This window comes from Vitis vinifera, chromosome 10, assembly GCF_030704535.1.
Source record: "Vitis vinifera cultivar Pinot Noir 40024 chromosome 10, ASM3070453v1".
Taxonomy (NCBI): Eukaryota; Viridiplantae; Streptophyta; class Magnoliopsida; order Vitales; family Vitaceae; genus Vitis; species Vitis vinifera.
The window spans coordinates 22,556,652-22,575,767 of NC_081814.1; the positions used below are offsets into that span (position 1 = coordinate 22,556,652).

Consider the following 19,116-nt stretch of genomic DNA (forward strand, 5'->3'; position numbering starts at 1 on the left):
TATATACAAGGCTAAGAGTCCTAACTACCATACATGTGACCTATATTAACAAGGAAAGATTATATACTATAAATACATCATATTCAACACTCCCCTCAAGCTGGAGCATATACGTCATATGCACCAAGCTTGTTACAAATATATTTAATCCTAGGACCTCTGAGAGATTTAGTGAAGATGTCTGCTAGTTGATCATTTGAATTAACAAAACTTGTAGCAACACATCCTGATGCGATCTTCTCTCTAATGAAATGACAGTCAACTTCAATATGCTTGGTCCTTTCATGAAAGACTGGATTGGATGCAATATGTAATGCGGTCTGGTTATCACAGATGAGTTTCATCTGTTCATCCTTTCCAAATCTCAACTCTCGAAGAAGATGTCTCAACCATATGAGTTCACATGTTGCCAAAGCCATAGCTAGATACTCGGCTTCAGCGCTAGATCTGGCCACTACATCTTGTTTCTTACTCTTCCAAGATATTAGATTACCTCCAATAAAAACACAGTACCCTGAAGTGGAACGTCTATCTGTGGGTGAGCCAGCCCAATCTGCATCTGTGTAACCAACAACCTGAGTATGACCTCTGTTCTTGTACAACACACCTTGGCCTGGTGTACTTTTGATATATCGAAGAATGCGGATTACGGCATCCCAATGGCTATCACATGGTGACTGTAAGAATTGACTAACAACACTCACAGGAAAAGAAATGTCTGGACGAGTAATGGTGAGATAGTTCAATTTACCTACGAGTCGTCGATATCTCCCGGGGTCTCCTAAAGGCTCCCCCTGTCCTGGTACAAGTTTGACATTCGGATCCATAGGTGTGTCTACCGGTTTACAATCTAACATACCGGTTTCTTCCAGGATGTCTAAAGCATACTTCCTTTGGGAAAGGACCACACCAGAACTGGATTGAGCTATCTCAATTCCCAAGAAATACTTGAGTTTCCCCAAGTCTTTGGTCTGAAAGTGGGTAAAAAGATGTTGCTTTAGTTTCTAAATACCATCCTGATCACTGCCTGTAATGACGATGTCGTCCACATAAACAACCAGATAAATACACTGCCCCAAGGAGTTAGGATGATAGAAAACTGAATGGTCTGATGTACTGCGAAGCATGCCAAACTCTTGAACAACAGAACTAAAACGGCCAAACCATGCTCAAGGAGATTGTTTTAAGCCATATAGAGAACGGCGTAACCTGCACACTAAACCAAACTCCCCCTGAGCAACAAAACCAGGAGGTTGCTCCATATAAACTTCCTCGGCAAGATCACCATGAAGGAAGACATTTTTAATATCCACCTGATAAAGAGGCCAAAAACACATAGCAGCCATGGAGAGAAGCAGACGGACAAAAGCAATCTTGGCAACAGGGGAGAATGTGTCACCATAATCAGAACCATAAACCTGAGTATAGCCTTTAGCAACTAAGCGGGCCTTAAGGCGATCAACCTGACCATCAGGACCAACCTTAACTACGTAGACCCAATGACAACCAACGGTAGATTTACCAGAAGGTAAAACAACAAGATCCCAAGTGCCATTAGAGTGCAGAGCAGCCATTTCATCCACCATTGCCTGTCGCCAGCCTGGATGGGAAAGAACTTCATGGGTGCTCTTTGGAAGAGAAACAGAGGATATAGCAGAAACAAAAGCAGAATAGGGTGAAGATAATCGATGATAACTCAAAAAATTGTAAATAGGATGAGGATTACGAGTAGAGCGAGTACCTTTCCGAACAGCAATGGGTAAGTCATTAGGAGAAGGCAGAGCCGGGGCAGGTGAAGCCGAAGGGATAGGAAGTGAGTCAGCAGGTGCCTCAGCAAAAGGGAGAGGAGCAACGACACGAGGACGAGGATGATAAACCTGAAATGGTCGAGGAGGCATAGCATCAGGTGAGGAGACAATGGGAATGGGTAAGACTTCAGAAACAGGAAGAGACTCAGAAGTGGTGGAAAAGAACGGTGAGTCCTCAAAGAAGGTGACATCAGCGGAGATAAAGTATCGATGAGTCTCAAGGGAATAACAACGATAACCCTTTTGAAGTCTAGAATATCCCACGAAGAGGCACTTCATGGCTTTGGCGGAAAGCTTGTCCTGTCCAGGAGTGAGAATATGAACAAAACAAGTACAACCAAAGACACGAGGAGGAAGGAAATAAAGTGGTTGGTCAGGGAAGAGAAGAGAGTGAGGAATCTGATCGTGTAAGACAGAGGAGGGCATACGATTAATCAAATAACAAGCGGTAAGAAGCGTCCCCCCAAAAACGAAAAGGAACATTACTATGGAGGAGGATAGTACGAGCTGTCTCAATAAGATGTCGATTCTTGCGTTCAGCTACCCCATTTTGTTGAGGAGTATGAGCACAAGAAGACTGATGAAGAATCCCATGATGAGACATAAACGAAGTAAATGGGGCTGAAAAATATTCCCTGGCATTGTCACTGCGTAACACACGAATAGAAATATTGAATTGGGTTTGGATTTCAGCATAAAATTTTAGGAAAATAGAGAATAACTCAGCTCGATTTTTCATTAAAAATAACCAAGTACATCGAGAATAGTCATCAATGAAAGTGACAAAATATTGAAATCCTAAAGTAGACGCAGTCCGACAAGGACCCCAAACATCAGTGTGGACAAGCTCAAAATGAGACTTTGCCCGATTATTCAAACGCTTTGGGAACGAGACACGAGTATGTTTCCCAAGCTGACATGACTCACACGGAAGCGACGACAAAGTGGAAAAACGAGGGACCATCTTCTGGAACTTGGAGAGACTAGGGTGGCCCAGACGATTGTGAATGAGGAGAGGAGCATCAGTGAAAATGCAAACTGCAGGAGATGAATCCGAGGTGAGGTGATAGAGGCCTTGAGACTCACGTCCTATGCCAATCGTCTTCCCCGTTCTCCGGTCCTGCAAGGTCACAAATTTATCAGAAAAGGTAATAGAGCAATTAAGAGTACGAGTGATTTTGCTGATGGAAATAAGATTAAAAGGACATTCAGGAGTATAAAGGACAGAACTGAGAGGTAGAGAAGGAAGAGGAAGGGTCAAACCAATACCTTTAGCCACAGTTTGAGAACCATTAGCTAAGGTAACATTAGGTAAAGCAGAGGTAGTAGTAATAGAGGAGAAAAGATCCTTATTACCAGATAGGTGATCAGAAGCTCCAGAATCTAGAATCCAGGGTCCAAGAGAAGATGTGTGGGTAAGGCAGGCAGAGGCATTACCAGGCTGGGCAACAGAGGCAACAGAAGCCTGAGATGCGAAAGAGCTCGAAGGCTGAGGCAGCGGAGAATCAGAGGACTAGGCCACATGGGCAGTGCGAGGAGGCCGTCCATGTAACTGATAGCAACAATCGCGAGTGTGGCCAAGTTTATTGCAATAGGTGCAATGAGGACGTTGACCTCTACCTCGGGTACCACTGCGGCCTCCTCGAGAGCTAGTTTGAGAAACTAACACAGAAGAATCTGAAGTGCTATCAAATGGCAAAGTCTGAGTGGAGGAGATACGGAGGAGGCGAGCAAACACATCATCCAAGGACGGAACTGATGAACTACCAAGAATCTGATCGCGGACAGGCTCAAGATCCGGACGGAGGCCAATAAGAGTAAGAACCATGAAGAACTTGTCAAGGTGTGTTTGTTGAGCCCCAACATCAGGAGTAAGAGGCATCACAGTCAAGAACTCCTCCTTAAGAGAGGCAATCTGACCAATATAAGTAGATAGATCCAAGTCCTGTTGGCTGATATGGACGATAGCAGAAGCCACCTTATAAAGACGCTGGATATCATTCGTGTATAATCCTTTGGCCTGAGTCCAAAATTTAAAACAAGTTTTGTAGGCCTGAAGATGAAGAAGAATCTTGGGATCAACCGATTGCCATAATACACTACATAACTGTGCATCTATCTTCCTCCACTGTACGCGGTCAACCTCAGGGATATCTGCCTCTTGGGTAACCAAGTGATCCTCATATCCTTGACCCATAAACCAAAGTTCAACAGAGGCAGACCAGGAAAGATAATTTTCACTGCCAACCAATTTCTCCGAAGTAATCATAGGAGATCCAGATATGACAGAGGAAAAAATGGAAGTTTTAGTAGTCATATCCACTTATCTGGAGAATGAAGTATGTTTGGATCGAAGAGAGCCCTAATACGGCTTCAGATTGCGGCGTGGCACCACCGAAAAAGGGAGACGACCTCAGATCGCGGCGTGGTAACACCAGAAAGGTAGAAGAACACTTCCCAAGGCACGTGCAGGGATTGGGGTGGAGAAAAAGTAGCCAGACCTTCGCCGGAAAGACTGATTGGAGGGCTGACAGAGACAAAAATCCCCAAAAGAGTACATGCAGGGCTCGGATGGGAGAACCAGGGAGGTAGGGATGCTGGTCGGCGTCAGGCGAGGCTGGAGGAGTGTTGAGAGAGAGAGAAAGAAGAAAAACCTTAATTCTCATTCATATGTTATCTACTTACAATTGAGCAATATATATATACAAGGCTAAGAGTCCTAAGTACCATACATGTGACCTATATTAACAAGGAAAGATTATATACTATAAATACATCATATTCAACACTCCCCCTCAAGCTGGAGCATATACGTCATATGCACCAAGCTTGTTACAAATATATTTAATCCTAGGACCTCTGAGAGATTTAGTGAAGATGTCTGCTAGTTGATCATTTGAATTAACAAAACTTGTAGCAACACATCCTGATGCGATCTTCTCTCTAATGAAATGACAATCAACTTCAATATGCTTGGTCCTTTCATGAAAGACTGGATTGGATGCAATATGTAATGTGGTCTGGTTATCACAGATGAGTTTCATCTGTTCATCCTTTCCAAATCTCAACTCTCGAAGAAGATGTCTCAACCATATGAGTTCACATGTTGCCAAAGCCATAGCTCGATACTCGGCTTCAGCGCTAGATCTAGTCACTACATCTTGTTTCTTACTCTTCCAAGATATTAGATTACCTCCAATAAAAACACAGTACCCTGAAGTGGAACGTCTATCTGTGGGTGAGTCAGCCCAATCTGCATCTGTGTAACCAACAACCTGAGTATGACCTCTGTTCTTGTACAACACACCTTGGCCTGGTGTACTTTTGATATATCGAAGAATGCGGATTACGGCATCCCAATGGCTATCACATGGTGACTATAGGAATTGACTAACAACACTCACAGGAAAAGAAATGTCTGAATGAGTAATGGTGAGATAGTTCAATTTACCTACGAGCCGTCGATATCTCTCGGGGTCTCCTAAAGGCTCCCCCTGTCCTGGTACAAGTTTGACATTTGGATCCATAGGTGTGTCTACCGGTTTACAGTCTAACATACCGGTTTCTTCCAGGATGTCTAAAGCATACTTCCTTTGGGAAAGGACCACACCAGAACTGGATTGAGCTATCTCAATTCCCAAGAAATACTTGAGTTTCCCCAAGTCTTTGGTCTGAAAGTGAGATGCAGTCGCCGGCCGGAAAATTGCGCGTGGCCGGTGCATGGATGGTCTTTTGGTTCCGGTGTCTTCACAAAAGTTGGAGATCTCCTCCAGGCGCTCCTTCTGGTATGGTCGGTGTCGGAAAAAGACGTCGCCGGAAAGTTCGCCGGAAAAGTTTGTCGGAAAAGTTTGCCGGCGGTGAGTGTTTTCTGACGACGATCCGATTAACCGGAAAGTATTGGGAGATGGAGAAGGTAACTGGAATGAAACACGGTCACCGAAAGGTTTCCCGGAGTTGATGACACGGGAAACAGGAAAGAATTAGGTTTTCTCCCTTGGCTCTGATACCATGTTGAGAGAGAGAAAAAGAAGAAAAATCTTAATTCTCATTCATCTGTTTACTTACAATTGAGCAATATATATATACAAGGCTAGGAGTCCTAACTACCATACATGTGACCTATATTAACAAGGAAAGATTATATACTATAAATACATCATATTCAACAAGTCCAAAATCTGATTTTGGTACCATTTTCAATAGTAAAAGCCATATTTTCCCAGCACCAGTCTTTTTCCTTCAAAATCTCCTTCCAAACCCCTACTCCAAACGTCCCATTAACCTTTTTGGTCTTCCAACCAAAACCCTCTTACCCATATTTCGCCAAAAGCACTTGCTTCCATAGATTTTCCTTTTCATAAGCAAACCTCCATATCCATTTACTCAATAAGGCTTTGTTCAACGGGACTAACTTCCTTAAGCCAAGCCCCCCCTTTTCCTTCTCCGTACAAACAACCTCCCAATTAACTAAGTGCACTTTCCTTTCCAAATTTCCTCCTCCCCAAAGGAAGTCCCTTTGCAATTTTTCTAACCTCCGCGCAACTAACTTGGGCATACGGAAAAGTGACATTTGATACAAGGGCATACTAGCCATCGTGCTCTTTATGAGAATGAGTCTCCCGCCTTTGGAGATATATTGTCGTTTCCAAAGCGCAAGTCTTCTCCTCACCTTCTCTTCCACCCCATCCCACATGGAAGCAGCCTTATTAGGAGCCCCCAAGGGCAGCCCCAAATACATAGAAGGCATAGAGCCCACCTTGCAGCCCAATTCTGCTGCCATCTCCTCCATCTCTTCCACCTCGCCAACTGGGATTATTTCACTTTTATCCAAATTGATCCTTAACCCTGACGCGGCTTCAAACCAAAACAAGATCCAACTCAGATGAGTTAGATGCTCTTTCCTAACCTCACAGAAAACTATTGTATCATCAACAAATAACAGATGGGATATATGCACCGGCTGTCTTCCACCTCCTCGGATCCTACACCCTGACAGAAATCCCCCTTCAACAGCCCTCCTAATGAGAGTGCTCAAAACTTCCATTCCCATGACAAAGAGGTAAGGAGAAAGAGGATCTCCTTGCCGCAACCCCTTAGAACTTAGGAAGAAACCAGCTGACACTCCATTCACCAACACCGAAAACTTGGTTGTGGATATGCAACTCCACATCCATCCCAACCACTTTGATCCAAACCCCATTTTTTTCATGACTTTCATCAAAAACTGCCAATTTAAATTGTTGTAGGCTTTCTCTATGTCCAGCTTACAGATGAGACCTTTCTCTTCCCTTTTTTGCCAAGCATCAATCACCTCATTTGCAATTAAGGAAGCATCAAGGATCTACCTGCCCATCACAAATGCATTTTGATCTATGGAGACCACTTTCTCTATCACTTTCTTGAGTCTATTAGCCAACACCTTGGCCAATAGTTTGTACAACCCCCCCAAAAGACTGATTGGCCTAAAATCCCCAAGATCCTCAGCGTCCCCCCCCCCCCCCTCCCCTCTTGGGTAACAATACCAGAAACGTATTGTTGAGACTCTTGATGAAGGCACTTTGCTCATAGAACTCCTTAAACAAATCCAAGACCTCCTCTTTAACTAAAGCCCAGCAGCTTTGCCAAAATGCCATAGTAAATCCGTTCAGTTCTGGGGCTTTGTCCCCATTCATCTCCAACAGGGCACTATGAATTTCATCCTCAGAGAAAGGGAGCCCCAAATTATCCGCCTCTTGCTGACTAATTTGCTCTAACTACAGCCTTTCTATATCCGCCTTCCAATCTGAATTTTCTGTGAGTAAGCACTGAAAAGCATTAACTACCCCTTCTCTCACATCCTTCTCCTCGGTCAGCCACACCCCGTTTATCTTAATTCTGTCCATATGATTGATTCTACGATGGGTAGCCGCCATTCGATGGAAATAGCATGTATTTCTGTCCCCTTCCCTTAACCATAACTCCCTTGAATGCTGCCTCCAATGAGTTTCTTCCAAAGAGGCCCACTTAGCATAACTTTCCTTAGCTTCCTTTTTTGAAATTGTTTCCTCCTCTGATAATTTTCTCTCACTTTCCACCAGGTCCCAATGGTCCACTAATTGGAGAGCAGCAGCTTTATTGTCTTCCAATCTCCCAAACACTTCCCTATTCCACACTTTAAGCTTTTGTTTGATCTCTTTCATTTTTGTAGCCAATCCATAGCTAGCACTACCTCTAACCTCTATTCCCTGCCACCAGCTATGAATTAGATCTTTAAACCCTTCAACTTTAAGCCACATATTTTCGAATCTGAAAGGGGAGAGACCTCTTCTTATAGCACCACCCTCTAGCAACACAGGAAAGTGGTCAGAAACAGGCTTAGACAGCCTTTTTTGAATAACACTACTGAATTGATCTAACCAACAGGGAGTAACCAAAAATCTGTCCAACCTAGCCCAAGACTGATTATTAGGCCCCCCACTCCAAGTATACCCTCCCCCTTGCAATGGTAGATCAACCAGGCCTAACTCATCTATAACCTGAGCAAATCTCCTCATCGTTGCAGTTATTCTCCCTTGCCTATTCCTTTCTCTTTGAGAGAGGATAACGTTGAAATCGCCCCCTACACACCAGGGTTCTTCCCATATTCCTCTAATCGCCCCAATCTCTTCCCACAGACATTCCCTTTCATTTTTGGTGAACGGGCCATTCACTCCCGTGAACACCCAAACAGCTCCATCTTCCACCTTCCTAAAACGACAGGAAATAGAGAATTGACCCTCCTCCCACTCCAATATTTCCAGCAGCCTTTTATCCCAACAGATCAGAATACCTCCTGCCGATCCGAAAGCATCCAAGGCCCTCCAATCTAAATATCTTCCCGCGCCTATGCTTCTCACCACCCCCTCAGACATCAACTGAATTTTCGTCTCCTGAATACAAAGTAAATCTACTTTCTAATTTCTTACAAAAGCTTTAATTAATTTCCTTTTAGAGCTGTCATTAGCTCCCCTCACATTCCAGCATAAAATTTTAAGCTTCATTTAACTTCTGCGAGCTGGCACCCTTTGCCCTGTGAAGGACTTCTCTACTTACTTCCTCCCTCATAGTTAATTGAATATTCAAGCCTTTTTAGTTCCCTTTCAAATTTTGTCTTCTCTAGAGCTCCTCTACTATATATCCTCTCCCTTCTTTTTCTGATTTTGGCCAAAAAATTCAAAATTTCCTTTTCCAGCCCTTCTGTCGAAAAACCCAAAAATTGGCTGAATTTGGCCAAATTACTTTCCTCCCATCTGTTCTCCCTCTCACCCCTAACTTCTTGAGACTCTGTCAAAATTAAACCCCTCTCCCACTCCTTAGCCTTATTATTAACAAGATTGACTTCAACTAAATCCCCACTTCCTCCACCATTCTCGATAGTTTTTAACATACTCAGCGGGGTATCTTCCTGGATTTCCTCACATAATACCCTAGAATGATCGTAATACTCCCCCTCCGGGGTCCGACCAAAAGGAAGAGAGACAGGAGAAGAAAACCCCGAGGCCCTAACCCCCCACTGAATCAAAGCAGACCCATACCTCAATTCCTCTTCAATTAAAGCACGATCAGTCACTGAATGGGACGATGCCATTTGCTGCTTCCAATTGTCTTCCTTCTCCCTTAGTTTGAGAAATTCAGCCTCACAATTTCTTCCATTGTCGTAAGCAGATCGAGCCCAGGAACAAGGCCTCTCCAAGCTACCTTTAATGATCTTAGGCTGGGATGGGCCAAGGCATTCCCCTAAGAGGCCTTTAACCCCAGAAGTCACTAGGCTCGCTACATCGTCAGCCCACCAGATGGCCTTAGAATAGGACAGCCCATCCCCAGGCCCGACCTCATCATTCACAACTCCTTTTAATTTTAAGCCTTTTAAATGGCTCGCTATAGCGTCAGCCCCCAATTGGGCCTTAGCAGGTGACGGACCATCTCCAGGCCCGGCCCCAACGTTCGCCACCCCTCTTAATTGTCGGCCTACTGATGGGCTAATCCCGAGGGACTTAAGCTTCAAGCCCAAAAGACCCGTAGACCGGCTTGACGAGGAAAGCCCAACCTCCCGATCCTCAAGAGAAGCCCAGGCCCCAGACCCGACTTGGGCCCACTCTCCAGTCCCATCTCCACCCGCCATCAATCCCATCTACAGGCAATAGCAGCGCCTCGAGCCTCACATTTTCCAACTCTTCCACGCGCGGGGTGGCGCGTGCCGCGGCGTCACCCCTAACCTCCCTTCTGGATCTTCCATTCGAACGACTGCCCGTTGATACCTTCCTCATCTCCGGCCTCATCTCCCACCACAGAGAGAGAGAGTAACATACCTCCTCCACCACAATGTCTAGCGTGCTCGGCAGAACTTCGTTCTTTGTCTTAATTAGGATGCGAGCCCACTGAAGATCCTCCATCTTCTCCGTTTGAGTATCCATGGCTACAAATCCGCCACACTCGTCCCCCACTCTTCGCAAAATGGACGAGACCCACAATGATATTGGAAGCCCTAGGATTTTTACCCAAACTTCCTTCCTATTCCCGCCTTCTTCCTCACAACCACACCTAGGGCTCCATCGTTCCAGCCCCAACTGAACACCTCCCACCAGCCTATTTCCAAAGGAGAGAACACATTTGGCTTCACCCACAACTTCAAACTCCAAAAGAATCCCGCCCTTTTCCAACCTTGCCAACCCTAACTTACCCTGCAACCCCCAAGACCTCGCCATTCACCATCCTAATCTCTCCAAATCCACTCCTGTTGCTGAGCTAGGGTTCCAGCTGCCGACAAGACAGTGCTCCAATTTGCGCAGGTTTTCACTGATTTCCTCCCCTCTAACTTCCACTCTGACCACTTTACCCTCCCTGCCCCTCGACCCCTTCACCATTTCCGCGTATGACCTATCCATTCTCGGTTTCACCATGGCCCTTTCTTCCTGCTTGTTCTCCTTTTTGCCAATGTTTCGGGATAAAGATACTAAACCTCCTCTTCTCCTGGTCGATCACCCCTAATCGAAGATAGTACCCTGCTCTGTTCACATCCCACACCAAGGAATAAGTTCTCCCATTTTCTTTCCATCCCCTTTCCCATTTTCCAATTTCCTCTTCCTTGATGCACTGGTTCAGACTGTCCAGGAAGACTTCTACACTCATCGGCCCCAGACGGACCCAAGATGAGACCCCTCCCTTGCTCTCCACAATAACGACTTGAGTTTTGCCCTTCTTCTCCTCTACACCGATCTCGAACATCTTTTACTCCACCCCAAAGCTACCCTCTTTTCTTCTTCTCCGATTTTCCTCTCGAGCATCTCCCTCATCGCCCTCACTCTCTCGCTCCATCGTTTTTTATTTTTCTCTCGTATAATAGAAAGGGAAAAGATGTAAATCATGACCATATTGTATTCCTAGGATCAGCACACTACTGTAAACAAGATAGTCTCCTTTTTTTTTTTTTCTTTTGATGAACAAGATAGTCTCCCTTATTTATGTAATTTTCATCAATCAATGAATAATTAAGATTCAGATTTATATTCAGAAATCATACAAAATAAATCATGTGTACCAAATATATGTACATTTTAATTGATTTTAGAAATCTTTAAGGGAAAAATCAATTTTAAACTCTTTCTTTATAATTATACTATTTGCAAAATGTGCTCTAAAATGAAAATCAAACATTATTTTATTAAAAAAGGAAATAGTTTTCTTCATCTTTAAGTTTTTTGCACTTCACTAATCAATGCAATGCAATGGGGTCACCCTTTGACAATATATCTTATGTACACCCTGTTTCAAGTGCTTAATATTAAGGAGCAGATACTTTACAGTGAAATTGGTCATGTAAATGGAAATGCTTTATTGTAAATATTTCTTTGTTTCTTTCAATTTATTTTAGAAGCTCTAACGTATCTTGTGATAAACAATACATACAAAAATTACAGAAATCAGTGCTCAATGTGACAAAATTTGACAACTACGAGTGTTTTAATATGTAGGTATAGAAACTTCTGAGTTCTGACCAAGACAATATTTTCTAATATATTTAGGACTTCCTTGAAAAACAAAAACAAAAAAGAAAAAGAAAAGAAAGAAAACCCTTACTCCCAATCCAAAAGTAGAAAGTGGTGAGCTACGAAAGGTAACAAGGCCAGCAAGTCGGTGGTCAGAAAAGAGATCTGACCAGAACACAAAGTACAATGATAGAGCAGCTATAAAGAAGGCATGAACAGTAGACATACTTCTGCAAAATTAATAATTAGATGTGAAAAAATAGGGAAATAAATTATTATAAAATAGACATATAAATCAGAACAACCAGATACAAATCCTCACCGATTGTTCCACTCAATTCTTTGGATTTTTGTAAGTCCAGCATAACTCTTGAAGTAAAAGGTGCTGATTAACTGAGTAAGATCATAGACCTGAGAGTGTGAATGAAAATGGGTCAAAAGAAGGGAGGTGAGGAAGACCAAGAAGCAACAAGCAACCCAGACAAGACATAGTGAAGTCCACTGTCCAATCTATAAGAACTAATTTTGCTAAACAAATGATAAAAATATACAATTTCATAATTCATAGACAGTAAAATGAACAAACAAGACCCTAATCAGGTAAAACATCCCAAATTTAAAATGGAACCAATAAAAAGGAAAGTTCAAAGCATACCATTTTGCAAGCAAATAAACCACTAAGAATGGAAGTGTATGGAATAAAAGGATCTGCTAATAAGTAGTCCTTAACCAGCTGCTCAGCCTGATTCTGGTAAGCTTTGATGGCCATAATTGTTCTTTCAGATGATGCCATCCTAATATATTCCTTGAATGATAGCTTCAATCACTGACCATCAGAAAGACCTTCTTCTTCTATGTCCTTCTATCTCCGTTCTTACCAAATGAGAAAAATGAAGTCAGCAATGAAGGAAAAAGATACCATGAAAACACAGAATATGATAATTTTTCTAGAACAAGTATCATCAACTCAGCATCTGAAAATGTTTTTCAGTCTAAGAATTTACAATCCCCATTAGGTCTTTAGAAAAAGTGCATAAAAATGAATGTGATTTACAAACTCTTTAAATATTAGAATAAGTTAAGAATAGCTGAAATATTAGACTTTTGAATGTTGTGGGTGTGTTCTGAGGCCTTAGGATTCTATTACTAATGAAATGAAAGCCTCAAGCTCACTCATTTGTCAATTAGAAATAAATTCAAAATAAATAAGGAAGAATTCAGATAAATAGTAAATATATAATGGTGTGTCTAAAGAAACAATAAACAATAGATATAACCATTTTTTAGAAAGACAGTGGAATGCCTTAAAACTTTATGGATATGATATTGTTTAAGTTTGACTACTATATAAGCATTTAAAATAAATATAGCCTATTAAATAAACATGATGTTACCATTAAGTTTGAAGACAAAAGGGAAGGAAGGTATCTTAATTAGATGTAAAAGAAAATGCTTGCTGCCTCCATTTAACTACCAAGATGACGGAGGGAAAAAAAGGAAAATTAAGGATCTTAAAATGGCATTTCCAATCCAAATAGCTGAAAGATAACAAAGTCTATTCCCTTTTTCCAGTGTCTTCCTAGAACAAAGCATAGTATAAGGCAAAAGTTAACACAAAAGAAAAAAAAAAAGGAATTGCATTTAAGACACAGGAATTGCATACTCCACAGGTCAACGCCATTGCTTTACATCAATCAGCTTCTCTTATGGAATCACATCACTTCACCATTCTTTTTCAGCCTTCCGCAACATCCAACCCAATAGACACAATTGGTCCAACTTCATCTTCTAAACCATCTCCCATTCACATTCCACATCCAAGTCTCAAACCTAAGATCTATACAATTCCTACAACAACCAAGTCATCCTATGATGTTTCTCCACAAGCGCAATCACCAAGTAATGCCTCTTAATTTCAATCCAACACCTAGGTATGTTCTCCAGCTCCTCATCTCCATCATGTTCCACATGCACAGATCCCAAGCTGACCAAGGCACAAAATAATATTGTCAAAACCTAAATGACTACATCTCAACACATCATTCCCCACCCAAAACCATTGCACCCACATGTCTCCCAAAAGCACTCAAACATCCGCAATGGCACAACGCCCTAGGTGATGAGTTTAATACTCTCTTATATAACTCCCACCTGGGATCTTGTTCCCCCTCAATCTTCCCAAATGGGTGTTTAGAATCAAGCATAACCCAGATGGTAGTATTTCTCATCACAAAGTAGGACTTGACAACTTGTGGCCAAAGGTTTTCATCAATGCCTTGGTATAGATTCTCATTCCGCTTTTAGTCCTCTTGTTAAACTTGCAACCATATGCCTAGCACTCTCTCTAGCAATTACACATGGGTCACTAATTTTCCAACTTGACATTAACAATGTCTTTCTCTAGTGCAAACTCACTCATGATGTCTAGATGGACCAACCACTAGGTTTCCGGGATCCACACCATCCCTCTTATGTGTGCAAACCTAAAAAGAGATATCTTACAACTTTCAACGAGCTCCTAGGACATGGCACATTAAACTAAGTTCTTACCAAATAGATTCCTTGATTCAAAATCTAATACCTTTTTATTTATATACTCCCATGATAAGATGAATCTTTATTTTTTTTTGGTCTCTGTGGATAATTTGATAATTATAGGAAATTCTACACAAGGCCTTTGCTTCTATTGTGCCTCTTGCCCCATGGTTTTATCTCAATAATGTTAGAACTCTCAATTATTTTTTAGAAGAGAAAGTCATCTTTAGCAAACAAGGGGCTATTTCTTTCTCAATACAAGTATATTTGTGACTTACTAAAAAAGAGAGTTCCTATGTCCACATCCTAGCCATTCACCCTTTATGTCACCACCTCTACAAATGAAACTTTTTATCATTGAGCTAGTGGAGATTAGTAATATTTGTCTCCCACTCACCCAAATAGGCAAATATGAATAATTTGTCCTAATGCTTCTTTCTTCGTTTTTTTTTTTCTTTTTTTTTTTTTTTGTAAGCAAATAAATAGAAATAACTTGTCTTAATTCATCCATAAGTCCTCCCATACTCAATGCAGTAGCCAAAGAGTGCTACAGTAGCTCAAAGACTCTGCATAATGGCCTCTACATCCAACATCATACAGCCTCTATCTACATACATTTGCTGATGCAATTTGGGCGCGAGATAAAGATGATTGAACATCAACAACCATATTTATTGTCTATCTTAGTGTCAATCCAATCTCATGGTGCTCGAAAAAGTAGAAAATAATAGCTCAATCATCCACTAAAGCTTAATGTCATGAAGTTGTTTACACCCAGTCAATAAAGTTAATTAGTTGCAACATCTCCTTCATGAACTTGTCATTCAACTTCCAAACACACCATCTATAGTGATAACATTAGAACCACTTGTATGCCACAATCCCATACTCTCCTCAAGGATGAAACAAATAGCCATTGACTTTCACTTTGTGCAAGACCAATTTGCAAAGGACCAACACCAGGTCTCCAAGTCTACTGCAAACGAACTAATAGATGCTTAGACTAAAAAGCTTTATCTCAGCAAAAGCTCCAACAAGTTGAAACCAATATTGGAGTTCATGATGGAACTCCACTCTTGCCGGTGCATACATGGAAGGAGTTGTTGCTCTCTTCCCGTAGAGCCCATTCCTTGTATAGCTTTATCCCTAGAATTTGTCTCTTCAATGATGAAATATTGAATGTGATCGTATTCTAGCTGTGTATATATTCACATATGAATGATCAATAGAAAAACAAAGCAATTCATATCAATTTATTGACTGTTAGAGAGTGGTGGAGGTCCCATTTTCATCAATACAAAATGCAAAATTTAACTTTTAGATCAAAGTTCTGTTCATCCCAAACAAAACCATAAGAAGTACAGTGCATAACATCAGTATTCATTAAAAAGACACAAACCAAGTTAAATTTAAGCAGATCCACAGAGCTAGAGATAAAATACCATCTTGCCAGAAGAATGCACATCCAGATACTGGAAGAACTCAAATGACTCAACATGAGATAAATGCAAATGGGTATTAGAAAATGATAAAAGTCTCATTTCAATCAATTTAAAATGCAACAAATCAATTACCCCAACAACTTCGTTAGAAGTACAGAGCTTACAATCAGAATCCATATAAAAAATGCAAAGCTAGATTAAATTCAGCAAAACCCGGAAATCAGAGGAAGAGGACCAAACAAAAAATGAGATTAAAGTGCTCAGTAGGCATTGAACAACCCCAATGACACATGCGACAGGCGCAAAGGTTATTTGAGAACATTGGAGGCCCCACTTTAATCCATATAAAATGCTAACATTCCATTAACTTTTAGATTCAAACTTCCTTCATTGCCCAACAAAACCATAAGAATGTAAAAAGCCCAAAATCGGAATCCATGAAAAAGATACAAACCACATGAAATTAAGTAAAACCCAGAAACCTAGAGAGGCCCGCAACGAAATAAAATGGAATTAAAGAGCTTACCAGAACAACACCCATCCAGATATTGGGAGAACCCAAATGACCCAACGTAGCAAAAATGCAACGGGGTATATGGAAAAACTAAAGGACCCACTTCAATCAATGACAAATGCAACAACCCATAAACCGTAAGCTTCAATCAATGTGCGGTAATCGGAATCTACAACCGAAGCAATGAATGAATGGGCAAAGTGGGTGTTTGGTGAAAGGAAAGAATTTAAGACGGGGACGAAATGTGGGAATGTGGTTTGTGTTGAGGAATACGTGTGGGCATGTGTTTGGGTAACGGATTTGGTTTCCTTGGTTAGTGGCATTTGGATATTGCGATGCATGTTATCCTTGTGGAAGAGGAAAGTTGTAGAAAATTATACTGTTTTTGACTAGTGTTTTGGAAAATAATTTTGAAAACAAATTTTTAGTTATTTCTTTTGTGTTCCGTACAAGAAAAGTTTTTTTTTTACACCTAAAATATTTTTAATATATTTTTTATATTTTTAAATATATTTTAAAAATAAATTTTTATGTATAATATTTTAGTTTAATCATTCTCCATATTTATATAATTATTTTTTAAAACAACCAATACAAATAAAAATAACTAAAAATGTATTTAATTAATACATAGACCTTACACCGAAGTGCATCAACAGTTACGACCAAATAAAGCATGTGTTCCTTAACTACTTACTTCTATAGTACTTAGCGAATTGTAAGCATGATAGAGCTTCCTAATACTAAACAATGGAAAGATGAGTTAATCCTTGACTACATCAATCGTCTATGCTACTTAAGCCTTGTTTACAAGGATGGATTATCCAAGGTGTCGGTTATGGAGATATGTATACAACGAATGCATTGAAGTTTTCTATACATCTTCTAAGAGATACGACCCTATACCTTTAAAGAGTTAGCTACTCAAGCACATGAAATGAAGCTCAACATAGCCAACCATGGTGCGAAGAAGGACCTTATCGTTGACTAGCAAGGGGAGAGACACAATGGGAAGAGGAGTAATAAGACCTTGAAGAAACCCATCTAAGAGTCAATGATGGTGAATGCGACTTCTATCAAAATCTTAATAAGAGATAAAAAGAAAGAAGTAAGAGAGATTAGACTGCCCTAGAAAAAAGAGAGGCATTGGTTTACCTTGAAGGAATTAGAGGAGAAGAAGTATTCTTTTTCTAACTCTGACGTGCCTTGCATGTTAGAAGACCCACTTCAAAAAAAGGTTATTAAATTACCCAAGTGTAAGCGCCTAAAAGAAATGGGTAATGTCAATGATCCAAAGTACCACCACTACCACCAATTGTTAGTCACCCGATGGAGAAATATTTCATTCTAAAAGAGCTCATAATGAACCTTGCAAAACAATGAAAGATTCATTTGGATCTTCATGGTATAGTAGAATGGAATCACTTTACTATCACTTTTGGGTCATTCAATCATGTCCTGTTACATGCTTCGCCTAAAACATTGAGGGCACACGCCAAAACTATTCAAAGTGAATCAACTAAGCAAAAGCAAACACAAGTGTCATACTAAGCCACCCTTCTTCACCTTTGCTCTAATAATGAATCAATGCCAAATAGTGAAAGTTGAGCATTGGTGACTCAAAGAAAACCTTGCAAAAAGCAAGTGTCTCATTCACAACCTAACTTTCCCAAGAGGGAATGATATGAGCAAAATACCTATCGACATTTGAAAAAGAAAGGAAAAAAAAGAAGCTCAAAAGAAAACAAGTGATTGTACATGTAGATGACTTCTTAATACAAAAACTCATCACCCCTATCACCTTGGGAGAATACTTCCCTCTAGGTTTCTTCAATAAAAAGGTCGTGACATCAACTCATATGGTATCTTGGAACAAGGCTTCAAAAGAGGGCGAGTTAACCAACGATGAAAGAGGGACTCCTATTGTAGAATCAAGCAAAACTAAGGAAGAAAAGGAGGTAGTAGCGAGCCTGTAATGCTTACCCTCACTTTTCAATAGCCATGAAATGTTATAACTTCCTAATGAGATGCAAAGTGCATTGATTCAAGTACTTAGGAATCCAACAATCTATGCCACCAAAATAAATGGAAGAAAAAGACTTGAGAGTGAAAGCCATAGTTGTGCGACATGTTGTGTAGTCATCACCTTCATCGAAGAAGACCTTCAGTTATGGTTAAAGTCACATAATCGATCCCTATTTGTTATAAATATGAGAACAAAAGGTCGCTTGTATCCTAATTAATGGAAGATTTGCAACAAATATCATGCCTAAGGCAATAATGACATGACTCGAAATTGCTACAAAAGAGTTAGCACAAAGTCACCTAATGATCCAAAGCTTTAATCAAGGAGGACAACAAGCTATTGGTAGGATTTTCTTAGAGCTTATTACTGGTGAGTTAAGTTCAAACACATTGCTTCATGTAATCAATGAAAAAACATCTTATAATGTATTACTTGGGCAACCATGACTTCATGAGAATGGGATAACACTTTCAACACTTCACTAGTGCTTCAAGTTCTACACAAGAGGAGTAAAGAAAGTAGAGGTTGATACTAAGCCCTTTATATAAGTCAAGTCTTTCTTTGTTGATGTCAAATTCTACACAGAAAATGATGTTATACAGGAAGTCCTCTCTACAACTATTCTCTATACTAGAAAAGTTAAATTTAAGAAAAAAGTTGAGCATTGTGAACTAACACTAGTAAAGGAAATTTCACAACCATGGATGAGTCCAATTGAAGGAAAAGGGAAATCCTCTGAAGGATCAACATCAAACTTAAGAAATGCTATTATTTCCCCAATTTTTAG

The 19,116-nt window shown here is 40.6% G+C and overlaps 1 protein-coding gene across 5 annotated transcripts in view; it reads right to left on the reverse strand.

Moving 5' to 3' along the window:
• Positions 1–16,650, reverse strand: part of LOC100251457 (uncharacterized) — a 38,560-nt gene extending 21,910 nt beyond the window's left edge. The window contains exons 1-5 of one of the 5 annotated variants that reach the window (XM_059740398.1): positions 15,922–16,127; positions 15,790–15,819; positions 12,468–12,685; positions 12,135–12,223; positions 11,904–12,042 (exon numbers count right to left, since the gene is read on the reverse strand). In XM_059740398.1, the coding sequence (XP_059596381.1) occupies positions 11,904–12,042; positions 12,135–12,223; positions 12,468–12,605 (366 nt within the window). In that variant the 5' untranslated portion in view covers positions 12,606–12,685; positions 15,790–15,819; positions 15,922–16,127. Of the gene's footprint in view, positions 1–11,903; positions 12,043–12,134; positions 12,224–12,467; positions 12,686–15,789; positions 15,895–15,921; positions 16,128–16,243; positions 16,296–16,315 lie in introns of those variants that run through there. The other 4 variants (XM_010657629.3, XM_019222694.2, XM_019222693.2 and 1 more) reach the window with 4 other exon arrangements.
• Positions 16,651–19,116: the final 2,466 nt, after the last annotated feature.